Source organism: Scyliorhinus torazame, chromosome 16 (genome assembly GCF_047496885.1).
Source record: "Scyliorhinus torazame isolate Kashiwa2021f chromosome 16, sScyTor2.1, whole genome shotgun sequence".
NCBI classification, from domain to species: domain Eukaryota; kingdom Metazoa; phylum Chordata; class Chondrichthyes; order Carcharhiniformes; family Scyliorhinidae; genus Scyliorhinus; species Scyliorhinus torazame.
Genome location: NC_092722.1, coordinates 57,400,250 through 57,414,900, shown reverse-complemented (window position 1 = coordinate 57,414,900; position 14,651 = coordinate 57,400,250). Strand labels below are relative to the sequence as shown.

At 43.9% G+C, this 14,651-nt stretch overlaps 1 protein-coding gene across 24 annotated transcripts in view; it reads left to right on the top strand.

Annotated features, from left to right (window-relative positions):
* Nucleotides 1-14,651, top strand: part of eif4g3b (eukaryotic translation initiation factor 4 gamma, 3b) — a 480,107-nt gene that overhangs the window by 445,153 nt on the left and 20,303 nt on the right. For all 24 annotated transcript variants that reach the window (XM_072478533.1, XM_072478532.1, XM_072478530.1 and 21 more), the window contains 4 exons: nucleotides 2,301-2,497; nucleotides 5,355-5,470; nucleotides 7,370-7,542; nucleotides 12,384-12,509. In XM_072478533.1, the coding sequence (XP_072334634.1) occupies nucleotides 2,301-2,497; nucleotides 5,355-5,470; nucleotides 7,370-7,542; nucleotides 12,384-12,509 (612 nt within the window). The remainder of the gene's footprint in view (nucleotides 1-2,300; nucleotides 2,498-5,354; nucleotides 5,471-7,369; nucleotides 7,543-12,383; nucleotides 12,510-14,651) is intronic.

Sequence of the window (14,651 nt, the reverse complement as noted above, 5' to 3'; positions counted from 1 at the left end):
CGCACACTTGTTTTTTTCCCATCACCTCAGGATAGAATCTTATCAGTGGGCAATGACACCTTTCTTCGCACACAGATAATGCTTCTAACTGAGATTAGTGTCTTGGGTGTGGATCACAAATAGTAACAGATTATTTGACGTTCGGTAGTGCATCAACTTGCTGAATTGTTCTCACCTGCCACTATTTCCACGTGTACTAAGCCACGTCTGCAATCTTTGTCTAGAGCACCTTGTATACCAGAGAATTTTATAAAATCTGCATTATTTTTAACAGGATCCGAGTAAGACTTGTGTTTCCATTGCTGAAGGCCGCATTTGAGAATGAGAGAATTTTGTTTGCGGTGCTGTTTCACTATTGATTAATTCTCATAACTGTATAACGCATATAATAACAATCTTTATTAGTGTCACAAGTAGGCTTACATTAACACTGCAATGAAGTTACTGTGAATGTATCTGTTCATTTATTTTCATTGGCAAATGTCACATATTTAATAGAAATTCGTCAAAAGCAACATGCATAAACTGTTGAAAACTTTTTCAAAATTTTATTTGTATGTTAGAGATATATTGGGATAAGGAACAATTGAGAGTGAAAATACTTATTGGGGTGGGGGGTTTCCAAATTCAGTGAATGGAGAGGCAATATAAACCAAAAAGCACAAATCTAAAGGGGGCCCAGGAACAGAGATATCTTGGGGTGCATATGCAGGGCAGGTTGAGAAAGTGGTTTAAAAAACATATGGGATCCTGGGCTCTTTAAATCATGGCACAGAGAGCAAAAGCAAGGAACTGGTGATAAACGTTAAGCAAATACTGGTATTGTATCCAAATTTGGGCACCACACTTTAGAAGGGATGTGAAGGCTTTAACTAGTGTGCAGAAAGGATTTACAGGAATAGTTCTAGAAATTTGGGACTTTAGTTAAGTGATGGTGAAAGCTGGTGGTGTTCTATTGAGAGGAGATTTGATAGAGGTGTTCACAATCTTGAGTAATGGAGTCAGAGTAGATAAATAGAAATTGTTCCCATTGTTGGACAAAGGACAGCAGTTTAAGGTGATTGGCAAAGAAAAGCCTTTTTACATGACGAATAGTTAGGATCTGGAATTCACTATCTGAGAGTGTTGTGGGGGCAGACTGAATCATGGATTTCAAAAGGGAATAGATGAGCACATGGAGAGAAAGTTGCCGTGCTGCAAGAAAAGGGCAATATCTTGATGAGCTAAATTTCTCTTGTGAATATATAATATAATTGTGATATTACAATAATCCTGTTTAGCGCAATTAAATCTCCCAAGATATAGAATCCCTGCAGTGCTGAAGGAGGCTATCTGACCCTCTGAAAGAGTACTCTACCTGGGCCCAACTAACCTTTGGACGCAAAGGGACAATTTAGCGTGGCCAATCCACCTCACGTGCACATCTTTGGACTGTGGGAGGAAACCGTTACGCCCGGAGGAAACCTGCGCAGACACTGGGAGAATGTGCAAACTCCACACAGTCACTCAAAGCCGGAATTGAACCCGGGTCCCTGGCGCTGTGAGGCAGCAGCAATGCTAATCACTGTACCGCCACGATATCTAATATTGTGTGTCGTACACTAGTGAAGCTTGAAGACCATCTTACCTGCTACTTAATAAACCTAGACTCACCTTGAACTTGACCAGTAACAAGTAAAATGTACAAAATTTATCGGACTTAGTCCCTGATAATGTATTTAGTTATGGTTGATAACTTTTGGGCTGTAAAACTCATGGCAGGTGGAACGAACCCCTGATGTCAGTGAGTCTTAATAACTTCACATGGATTCCCATCTTAGTCTGATATTTGATTTTTACTGTAAGAACCCCTGGATGCTAAAGGAGGAAATCAGATAGGATAACCCTGGTCGGATTCACATTGTGGGGTATGAGGTCAAACAAACTATGGGGCCCTTATCTTATTAAGTTGCACAGTATTTACAGCATTGAACCAGGCCATTTGGCCCAAAAGGTCTATGCTAATGGTAATGCTAGGCACGAGCCTCCCCATGCCCCACAACATATTAGTCTATTCATTTCTCCCTCATGGTTATTGGATTTCCTGCTAAATGCAACTATGCTAATTGCCTCAACTATTCCTTACAATAGTGAGTTCCACATTTCATCAATTTCTGGGTAAAGACCTGAGATTTACGAATACATATATTCGTTTTTTATACTGTTCTATTTCCTTACAAGCACCGTCCAGTAGCTAATGTGTAACTTTATGATAGAAAGATTGTCACTTTTGTTCCTTTCCTCCCCTGCCACCCAAATAGTCGAAGCAGTACTGGAAGGGAGAAGAATGATAAACCAGCTCGGCCGGCCATCACACGTGTGAGCAGTAACAAGGAGTTGTTTGATGATCGAGCACGAGAAGAGGAGAGGAGGGAAGTCCTTGAAATTGTACAGCAAACCACAAGTACCTCCGAGGAGAAAAGTGTGGAGGGAGACAGGAACCAGACTAAAGAAAATGGTAATTTGCAATTCCAGCATCATGCAGGTGCATTGGCCATTCAGATTGTACCCAACACGAGACTAGGTTTTGCACAAAGAATGTCACTTGGATCTTCTTTTCTTCATTCATTAGGAAATCAGTAATTAAAAATGCACACTCTGCACTGTTAATTTTTGCAATATCTCACACCCAGGCCTACAGTATTTTAGCCCCAAGGCAAGTCACAAAGCGGTCAACCTAATAAGGAACAATATTAACTCAATCGCGTCAAATAACTTGTGCCAAACTGGGACTTTTCTAAAAGTATTATTTGATGTATACTCTTTGTGTTCTCCCTTTAATACTCCCTATATTGACAACATGAAACTGAGTGACATACAGACTTTTTTTTAAATTTAGAGTACCCAATTCTTTTTTTCCAATTCAGGGGCAATTTAAGGTGGCCAAATCCACCTACCCTGAACATCTTTGGGTTGTGGGGGTGAGACCCGTGCAGACATGGGGAGAATGTGCCAACTCCACATGGACAGTGACCCGGGGCCAGGATTGAAACTGGGTCCTCAGTGCCGTGAGACGGCAGTGCTAAACACTGCGCCGCCCTAGTGAGCATAAAGATTGTGGGCCTTTGCCACTCTAAGCCTGCTGATGGAATGAGCAGAGAATAACGCAATAAACAGTTGGCACTTTGGGACTTTTCGGCCACTGCCCTCTAATTTATATATATTTTAAACATTTCTCTCTTTTGAAACCCCTGATTGATCTGTGATTGGTCAGAAGCAGTTTATTGGTGCGCCTATTCATCAACAAGATAGGATAAGTGACAGCCTTATTCAAAAATTGATTGTGTGCAAGTTTCAGTATTTGTTGGAACCACCTGGATTTTCAGTCTGGGTTGCCCACTGCTCCGTACTTGAGTTTATTTGGGTCTTGTCACTTCTAAGTCTCACCTTCGCGTGTTAGTCGTTTACTGAAGTTTTCTAATGCTATGCCACTGCTGTTCAGTTCCCCTTCCCATTCTCTGATGTACGAGGTAAGTTTTTTACGCAGAGGGTAGTGGGTGCCTGGAACTCGCTGCCGGAGGAGGTGGTGGAAGCAGGGACGATAGTGAAGTTTAAGGGGCATCTTGACAAATACATGAATAGGATGGGAATAGAGGGATATGGACCCCGGAAGTGTAGAAGATTTTAGTTTAGACGGGCAGCATGGTCGGCGCAGGCTTGGAGGGCCGAAGGGCCTGTTCCTGTGCTGTACTTTTCTTTGTTCTTTGTTATTCTTGATCCATGCATACTGGATCCATGCGCACCACTATTGTTGCTCCATCTCAGTTTCTTTTAGCTCCATGTTGCACAGGTTTTGAGCATCCCACTGCTGCTTCCACTTCAACAGTAGCAGAAAAGTAATCTGCCTTCAGGTAGAAGTATATGTCTCTGCACCCCCACTGGGTTTCAGTTTTCTGCTGTTACATGCTGACTCAGCCCCTTTAGCCACCTCTGACATGATAGATTATTGTTGCCACTTGATACATACTTTGGACTTTAGAAAATGTAAGAAGATATGAGCAACAGAGCTAATGTCAGAGGAATACAATGAGTGGGAGGCACAAAGGAGAGGTGGTATTGCAGACAAAAGACAGAACAAAATTGAGAGCATAAAAAAAGAAATGTAGAAACAATGGGGAAAGATGTTAGTGGCAATTCTGACTTTGGGTGACTCTGGAGTTTGCACGTTCTCCCTGTGTCTGCGTGGGTTTCCTCCGGATGCTCCAGTTTACTTATGCAGTCCAAAGATGTGCAGGTTAAGCGGATTGGCCATGCTAAATTACCCCTTAGTGTCCAGAGATGTGTAGGTTAGGTGGGGTTTTGAGGTTACGGGGGTGAGCCTAGGTAAGGTCCTCTTTCAGAGGATAGGTGCAGACTTGATGGGCCGAATGGCCTCCTCTGTAGGATTCTATGGCCTACAGAGAAAGGTATGGTGAAAGGCCAAAAGAGAGTGACACTTTTTTTGCCGTTCAAAACATCACTGGAAATAAACTGGCTTATTCTTTAATAGAGCACCCCAGTGGCTCATTTGGTATCGGCAAAGTTGCTAAGAAATGTCGAGTCTTAAATCCATATTGTGCTGATTTAGTTAACCTTGGGTGAGGTAACAACAGGTTGATAAAACTGGGTTGTGTGCTCAAGGGCAAGGGAGGGAAAAATCAGTCCACATACCCTGCATGCAATCTAGTGGTGCCTCGCTCTAAGTAAAGCAGGAGGCTGTCGGATGTGGTCTAGTTTTGTTGGGCAATGGCCTTATTTATTCTTTGTTGGTTGCCACATGAAAGTAACTTTATTACAGTTGAAATAGAGGATTTATTTATCAGCCTTTAATTCCAAAAGTTTTCCAATATCAATAACGTACATGTTTGCACAATAAAATCTTTCTTTACAGGCAATTGGTGCCCTATTTTGTTGGTCAGGTGGGTGGGTGCCTGGTGAAATATTTGGGTACATGACAGAGACAAAAGCTCTGATGCCAGCTTCATATGGTCTGATGACATTGCTGTGACGAGCAATGATGTCACAAAGTGTAATCACTACATGAAACTGGCAATGTCTCTCAGGCATTGAAACCAATGTACAGACTTAATATTTCTCTAGCAGGATCTCTATTACTTTAAATTCTAGGTTTTTTGCCTCAGAATTCTGTGGTCCAACCACGCGAGTAAGAATTTACAGAAGATTGTGAAAATGGAGATACTATAACTTGCATTTACAGTAGCTAATCTGTTGCTTTCCTTACTTTTAGAGAAATCTATCAATGATTAATTAGGCTCTGACAGTATATAACCGGCCAGTACACCAAAGAAACCTTTTTAAAATTTGTTCTTTTGCAGTGAAGCCTGAAGTTCTTCCTGCTGATGCTTCCCCCGGACCCAGTCTGTCTGAAGAGGAGATGGAGAAAAAATCAAAATCCATTATTGATGAGTTTTTGCACATTAATGATTACAAGGTGAATATTCACAGAATTTGCATCATTATAGTTCACAGCTAACTATTAAATGTAAGAAATTTACATCACAACTGACCAACATGATTTCTGAATTGTAGTTTTTTTAAATTCATTTTTACGGGATGAGAGGGCTTCACTGGCTAGGTCAGCATTGGTTGCCAATCCTTTATTGCCCTTTAGAAGGTAATGATGGTGAGCTGCCTTCTTGAACCGCTGTAGTCCATATCCGGGACAAAACCGCTCGTTGATTGGCACCCCACCCACAAACATTCATTCCCACCATCAACAATATACATTGGCAGCAGTGTATCGTTCACGAGATATACTGCAGCAACTCTCAAGACTCCTCAGGCAGCACCTTCAAAACTCATGGCCGCTGCCATCTAGAAGAAAATAGGCAGCAGACACATGGGACCATCGCCACCTGCACGTTCCCCCTCCGAGTCCCACACTACCCTGAATTAGCAATATATTGTCATAGAGTATACAGTGCAGAAGGAGGCCATTCAGCCCATCGAGTCTGCACCCCACTTAAGCCTAAACCTCCACCTTATCCCGTAACCCAGTAACCCCACCTAACCTTTTGGACGCTCAGGGGAGATTTTAACATAGCCAATCCACCTAACCTCTTTGGACTGTGGGAGGAAACCAGAGCACCCGGAGGAAACCCACGCAGACATAGGGAGAAAGTGCAAACTCCACAAAGACAGTCATCCGAGGTCGGAATTGAATCTGGGACCCTGGAGCTGTAAGGCAGCAGTGCTAACTACTGTGTCACCATGGCGTCACTGGGTCAATCCTAACAGTGCTGTGAGTATACCTACATCACACGGACTGTGGCAGTTCAAGAAAGTGGCTCATTGCCATCTCGAGGGCAATTAGGGATGGATGATAAATGCTGACCGAGCCATTAATGCCTACATCCCATGAACAAATATTTTTTAAATGTTTCTCCAATTTTCCAAACCTGAATACTGAATTTTCCAGGCAATGTTCATGAAAACATGTATATTCTATGGAAAATTCTGAATCTATGTTTTTGAACCCAGTTATTTTTGTTAAATTTCAAAATGCTGTCAAATGTCTCCAAAATTGTTGCACTTCCGTTAGAAGCCTGCTTTTTGAACCTTTTCCTCATACCTCTGGTCTCAGTTTCATCCTACTCCATGTTTTGATGATTTGCTTGTTCGTAAACTAGTGAGGTGACTAATGTCCATATTTGCTTGTGGTCAATTAACCTATGACCTGGTGACATTACTCTTTGAACTCCTGATTGTGCGAGACATAAATGGCTACTTTATGGATGGGGATAAAAGGAGAGGAAGAGTTTTTAAATTCCTGTTATAAATTGTGAAGAATTGAGGATTCATGTTTGTCTTAAAACTTATCAAATATTCCTCCCAATAATCATAAAACTCTTTTCTGCATTTGCTTATTTGGTTCATCGCCAGTCTCATTAGCTCAATCCGAACAACCCTTGGCTGGTTCAAATCCAACTTCTTGTCTGTCATGCTTTGGAATACCTGTACATCCTTCAGTTGCAATTTGAAGCCAAATTCCTCTGCACTCTCCACCCCTCGTCCTGTTCCTTAAATTTCACATTTTAATGCCCTCTAACCTCAAAGCTATGTTGGAGCAGGAAACCAGAAACAGCGGAAGGGAAGAAAAACATTTGTGAAAACATAATTTATTACATGTGAATATTAAGGTGGAGAAGGCGACTCGAGTTCCCATTTTTTGAGACTTGTGATTAATGTTACTCTTTGTGCAGCATTGGATTTGTTCAAAAAATTTAATTTGTGGTTCTAAGGAAAGTGTTGACAATGAGTAAAACAGAAAATGGTGAGGAAATTATTAGGAAAGAAGTATCATTTGACTAGAATTGTTTTCTCGTTCCAGGAAGCACTCCAGTGCGTGGATGAATTGAATTCACTGAACCTACTCCATGTCTTTGTGAGAGTTGGTGTGGAATCAACATTGGAGAGAAGTCAAATAACAAGAGAGCACATGGGTCAACTTTTTTACCAGCTGATTCAGGCAGAAAAACTACCCAAGGATGAATTTTTCAAAGGGTACGTGACACTTGATGAAGAAGAATAATGTGCAATGATATCTTGCACTTTAGTATTGGAATGAGTGGAACTTTAGAAAGGGAGTGAAATCTACTGATTCTATGCAAAATAAAACAAGCAGTTATATCATGTCACATTTGTCGAAGGCCCTCCACATTAAGCTGCCTCGAAGCATTTATGCAGCTAATTCCATTTTGAGTTGCAGTGACTGTTGTGTAATAAGAAAGGATTAGTTGGCAATCTAGTGAGAGAACCCTTGGGGATGAGTGACCATAATATGGTAGAATTTCTTATCAAGGTGAATAGTGAGGTGGTTGATTTTGAGACCTGGGGCGTCATTCTCCGACCCCCCAGCGGGTCGGAGAATGGCCGTTGGCCGCCGTGAATCCCGCCCCCGCCGGTTGCCGAAGTCTCCGGTACCGGAGATTGGGCGGGGGCGGGAATCGGGCCGCGCCGGTTGGCGGGCCCCCCCCGCTCAATGCTCCGGCCCGGATGGGCCGAAGTCCCACCGAGAAATTGCCTGTCCCGCCGGCGTAAATTTAAAGTAGGTATTTACCGGCGGGACAAGGCGGCGTGGGCGGGGTCCTGGGGAGGGCGCGGGGCAATCTGACCCCGGGGGGTGCCCCCACGGTGGCCTGGCCCACGATCGGGGCCCACCGATCCGCGGGCGGGCCTGTGCCGTGGGGGCACTCTTTCCCTTCCGCCTCCGCAACGGCCTCCACCATGGCGGAGGCGGAAGAGACTCTCCCCACTGCGGCCGCTGACACTCCCGAGCATGCGCCGCCCGGGGATGTCATTTCCGCGCCAGCTGGCGGGGCAACAAACGTTTCCGCCAGCTAGCGGGGCGGAAATCCCTCCGCCGCCGGCCTAGCCCCTCAATGTCGGGGCTCGGCCCCCAAAGATGCGGAGCATTCCGCACCTTTGGGGCGGCGCGATGCCCGTCTGATTGGCGCCGTTTTGGGCGCCAGTCGGCGGACATTGCGCCGTTGGGGGAGAATTTCGCCCCAGAGTCCTGAACCTCAATGAGGTAATTGATGGTATGAGGCATGTGCTGGCTATGACAAACTCGGAAACATTACTGAAAGGGAGGACAGTGGAAAGACAATGGCAGGCATGCAAGGAACGAATAGGTGAACTCCAAAAGTTGTTTATTCCTATTTGGCACAAGAGTAGAAAGGGAACTATGGCCAAACCATGGCTTACAAGGGAAATTAGAGATAATATTAGATTCAAAGAAGTGGCATACAAATTAGCAAGAAAAAGCAATAGACATGAGGATGGGAACAGTTTAAAATTCAGGAAAAACAGACCAAATAATTGATTAAGAAGGGGAAAATACAATTTGAAAGTAAACTGGTGGGGAACATAAAAACTGACTAAAAGTTTCTATCGGTATGTAAAGAGAAAAGATTGATAAACTAATGTAGGCCCCTTACGGTCAGAATTGGGGAATTCATAACAGGGAACAAAGAAATGGCTGAAGAACTAAATTCGTACTTTGTTTCTGCTTTCACAAAGGAAGACATTAATAATGTACCGGAGGTTCTGAGAAACACAAGTTTTAGTGAGGAGCTGAAAGAAATTAGTAATAGTAAATAAATGGTTTTGGGGAAGTTAATGGGATTGAAGGTGGACAAATCTCCAGGGTCTGCCTGATGATCTTCATTCCAGAGTACTTAAGGAAGTGACCATAGAAATAATAGATCCATTGATGGCCATTTCCAAAATTCTTTGGACTCTGGAATAGGTCTTACAGATTGGAGGGTAGTGAATGTTACCCTGCTATTCAAAAAGGGAGGTAGAGAGAAAACGGAACGATAGACCAGTGAACCTAACGTCAGTAGTAGGGAAGTTGCTGGAGTCCATTAACAAGGATTTCATAGCACAGTATTTGGAAAGCAGTGGTGTAATCAGACAAAGTCAGCATGAATTTACGAAAAGGAAACCGTGCTTGACAAATCTACTAGAATTCTTCGAAGATGTAACTAGTTGACTCGGGAGAACCGGTTGATGTGCTTTATTTAGACTTTCAGAAGGCTTTCGACAAGGTCTTGCATAGCAGATTAATATGTAAAGTTAAAGCGCATGGGAATATGGGTAGTGTGTTGAGATGGACAGAAAACTGGTTAGCCGACAGGAAGTAAAAAGTTGGAATAAATTGATCTTTTTCTGATTGGCATGCAGTAACTAGTGGAGTAGCGCAGAGATCGGTGCTAGGACCCCAACTGTTTACATTGTATATTAATGATTTGGATGAGGGAATTAAATGTATTATCTCCAAATTTGCAGATACAAAGTTGGGTGGGAGGGTGAAATGTGAGGAGGATGCAGAAATGCTTCAGCAGGATTTGGACAAGCTGAGTGAAGTGGGTAATGCATGGCAGATGCAGTATAATGTGGATAAATGTGAGGTTATCCGCTTCAGTAGCAAAAATAAGAACGAGATTATTATTTGAATGGGTGTAAATTGAGAGAGGTGGATACACGGCGAGACTTTGGTGTTCTCGTGCGTCAGTCACTGAAAGTAAGCGCGCAGGTACAGCAGGCAGTAAAGGAGGCAAATGGTATGTTTCTCTTAACAGCGAGAGGATTTGAGTATAGGAATAGGGATATTTGACTGCAGTTGTATAGGGCATTGGTGAGGCTACACCTGGAGTATTGTGTGAGTTTTGGTGTCCTCATCTCAGAAAGGATGTTCTTGCTATGGAGGGAGTGTAGCAAAGATTTACCAGGCTGATTCCTGGGGTGGTGGGACTATCATACGAGGAGAAGAGACTAAGTTGGTTAGGATTATATTCATTGGAGTTTAGATGAGTGAGGGGATCTCATAAAAACTTACAAGATTCTAACAGGATTAGACAGGGTAGATTCTAAAAGAATGTTCCCGATGGTGAGAGAGTCCAGAACCTGGGATCATAGTTTGAGGATACTTTTAGGACTGAGGCGGCGAGGAGAAATTTCTTCACTGAGCGGTGAATCTGTGGAATTTGCTACCACAAAGTAGTTGAGACCAAAACGTGTAATTTCAAGAAGGAATTAGATATAGCTTTTGGGCTAAAGGGATCAAGGAATACGGAGAGAAGGCAGGATCAGGGTATTGAATTTGATCAGCCATGATCATAATGAATGGTGGAGCAGGTTTGAAGGGCCGAATGGCCTCCTCCAGCTTCTGTTTTCTATTTTTCTATGATTTTTTTCAGTAAACTACTGAATTCATTTTTAGGCTTGAGGTTCAATTTACAGTGTTCTTTAATTCTCTAAACTAATTCCACTCCGGTTTCGGTATAATTGGTGTTTAGGACTCCAGTCCTCAAACAGATAATATCAGAGTAGTTGATGAAAAACAGTGCTCAGAATGGATTGCACTTCATATAAATCAAGGTCAGAACATGTGTGTTTCACTGCAATAATGATCCAAAATAGCAGATCCAGTACTGTCTCAAACACTAAGCACCTATTACATGTGCAGGTTGAACATACTATGCACTGTATATATATTTGACGTTCATCTGTACCTGGCTTTGAGGGTGCACTATGGACCAGACTGAGCCATTGTTTTGGCACAGAGGTTGGGAGGTGGAGGATGCAAAAAAAGTTAGCACAGTCGAGCATGACATTGTTTTGATTTCTTTTCTGTCAATATAGTAGTGTGACGGATTGTCTATTATAAAATGCTGGGTGTGCCCCTGGGAAATGCCTTTAGATATATGCAGGTGAGGGCTTTTGTGAGGCGACAGGTGAGGGAATTCCCGTTGCTCCCGGCACAAGAAGTTCAAGATAGGGTGATCTCGGGTGGATGGGTCGGGGAGGGCACGGTGTCGGAAATACACCAGGAGTTGAAAGAAGAGGGGGAAGCGCTGGTAGAAGAGTTGAAGGGTAAATGGGAGGAGGAGCTGGGGGAGGAGATCGAGGAAGGTCTGTGGGCTGATGCCCTAGATAGGGTTAATTCCTCCTCATGTGCCAGGCTCAGCCTGATACAATTTAAGGTGGTCCACAGAGCACACTTGACGGGGGCGAGGTTGAGTAGGGTCTTTGGGGTAGAGGACAGATGTGGAAGGTGCTCAGGGAGCCCGGCGAACCATGTCCATATGTTTTGGTCATGCCCGGCACTGGAGGGGTTCTGGAGAGGAGTGGCGGGAGCAATATCTCAGGTGGTGAAAGTCCGGGTCAAGCCAAGCTGGGGGCTAGCAATGTTTGGAGTTTGGGAGTGCAGGAGGCGAAAGAGGCCGGCATTCTGGCCTTTGCGTCCCTAGTAGCCCGGCGAAGGATCTTGCTAATGTGGGAGGAGGCGAAGCCCCCCGCCTGGAGGCCTGGATAAAAGATATGGCTGGGTTCATAAAGTTGGAGAGGATGAAGTTTGCCTTGAGAGGGTCTGCGCAGGGGTTCTACAGGCGGTGGCAACCGTTCCTAGACTATCTCGCGGAGCGTTAGAGGAAGGTTGGTCAGCAGCAGCAGCAACCTTGGGGGGGGGGGGGGTGGGGGGGGGGGGCGCGCATGGAGGGGGCATCCTGGGAGAGGGGGGGAAAGGGGGGACTGCCTGGGAGGGTGGATGAGCAAGAGATAGCATGAAGGGTTGGAGAAACTGGCACATACGGGTGAGGGCCAGTGTACAAAGCTGTGTAAATATATCATTTTGCCATGTATATATCTTGCTCTGCACGATTTCTCGTTTTTTTTTGTCACGGGGGGGGGCTATTGTTTGTAAGGGAGAAAAATTGTGTTAAAAAACTTTAATAAATATTTTCAAAAAAAATGCTGGGTGTATTTTCTTACTAACATGAATGTGCTTATTCTGAGGTTGGCTGAAATATTGTGCTCAAAGAGTATTTTTTCTGTTTCAGGTTTTTAGAACTCTTGGAATTGGCAGAGGATATGGCCATTGATATACCACATATATGGCTGTACCTGGGTGAACTTGTGACTCCCATGTTACAAGAAGGAGGAATCTCTATGAGAGAATTATTTACGTAAGAAAGTTTTAAGAAAATCAAGTAGTCCATTGCACAGATAATACATTTTGTTGTAATAGTTATTCAAAGATATCTAATTTCTTATCTCATTGGCTGCTTTGCTGGCATTTTATTTTGACAGCTATGCATTATATTCTGCAAGTATTAAGGTGATTATTTTGGAAAAAACATCAGGTTTCATTTAAGGTCTTATAAACTATTTCCATGTAGAGGGACCCATAGAATCCCTACAGTGCACAAGTTGGTCATTAGGCCCATCGAGTCTGCACCGACCCTCCGAAAGAGCACCCTACCTCGGCCCACTTCCCCGCCCTATCCCTGCACCCCACCAAACCTGCACACGACACTGAGGGGCAATTTAGCATGGCCAATCCACCTGACCTGCCACCTTGGATCTGAAAGTACAACTGGTACTATAACTGTTTTAACATTAACTGTAAATTTCAAAAATAGAAATAAAAAGTAGAATATCTTGAGTCAGTAAATCAGGAAGTAGCTTCTTGAAACACCAGGCAAAATTGTGTTTAATCCAAGATCTTGAAATGCAAGAACGAAAGAAAGCTACTCTGGCCCTCCTTGCGGATATGTCCTACACTCTCAATCCTACCACATCCCATATTCTATACTTTGCTGAATTAGGAACAGATCCAGGTCGTGCACTTCAACAGAGTTGATACTTGCCTAATAGGAAGGTGGATAATAATAATCGCATATTGTCACAAGCCGGCTTCAATGAAGTTACTGTGAAAAGCCCCTAGTCGCCACGTTCCGGCGCATGTTCGGGGAGGCCGGTACGGGAATTGAACCCATGCTGCTGGCATTACAAGCCAGCTGTTTAGCCCACTGTGCTAAACCAGTCCTGAAGGATTCTTCCATAAATCCCGGTGAGTCTTAAAAGGGTATTCTTCATGAATTCCTTAGCTTATAACAATGTCTTGTGGTTCACAAGTAACATTGTGACAAATAACGTTCAAGCCACACAAGTGCCAGGCAATGATCATCTCCAACAAGAGAGGATTTAACCGTTGCCCGTGACATTCAATGGCATTACCATCACTGAATCCCCACTCTGGGGGTTACCATTGACCAGAAACTGAACTGAACTAACCATATAAATACTGTGGCGACAAGAGCAGGTCAGAGGCTCGGCACCCAGCGGCGAGTAACTTACCTCCTGACTCCCCAAAGCCATCTACGTTGTGTCCACCATCAGGAATGAGATGGAATACTCCCCACTTGTCTGGATGAGCGCAGCTACAACAGCACTCAAGATGGACAAAGCAGGCCACTTGATTGGCACACCCTACACAAATGTTCACTCCCTCCAACACCGACACAAGAGTGGCAGCAGTGTGTACCATCGACAAAATGCACTGCAGGAATTCATCAATGCTCCTTAGGCAGCACCTTCTAACCCACAGCCACCACCATCGAGAAGGGCAAGTTGGCAGACGCATGGAATACCACCAGCTGTAGGTTCTCTGAGTCAGTAACTATCCTGACTTGGAAAAATATCGCCGTTTCCTTCACTGTCGCTGCATCAAGATCCTGGATCTCCCTCCCTAACAGCACTGTGGCTGTACCTACACCACGGGCTGCAACAGTTCAAGAAGGCAGCTCATCACCACCTTCTCAAGGGTAACCATAATGTGGAGATGTCAGCGTTGGACTTGGATGGGCATAGTAAGAAGTCTTACAACACCAGGTTTGTTTCAAATCACTAGCTTTCGGAGTACAGCTCCTTAGTGCAGCTCCTTCCTCAGGTGAATGCAGAGATGGGTTCCAGAAACACACATATAGACAACGTCAATGATGCAAGACGATACTTTGAATGCAATTCTTTGTCGGTAATTAAATCTTTACAGGTCCAGACGGAGCGACTGTGTTAATCACCATCAGCATTTTTTTCCACACTCTGTACTGCAGTGAGCCAACAGGACAAAATCAGGTTTTTAACGAAATTTCCGGATTTACAGAGAAGAGTGAAGCAAACTCTCCCAGAGCCACAGGAGGTTTACCCTTTAATAAATGTGGGGAAGTACGTTGGCTCACTGCAGTACAGAGTATTACTATCGTCATGCATCATTGACTTTGTCTATGTGTGTTTCTGGAACCCACCTCTTCATTCACGTGAGAAAG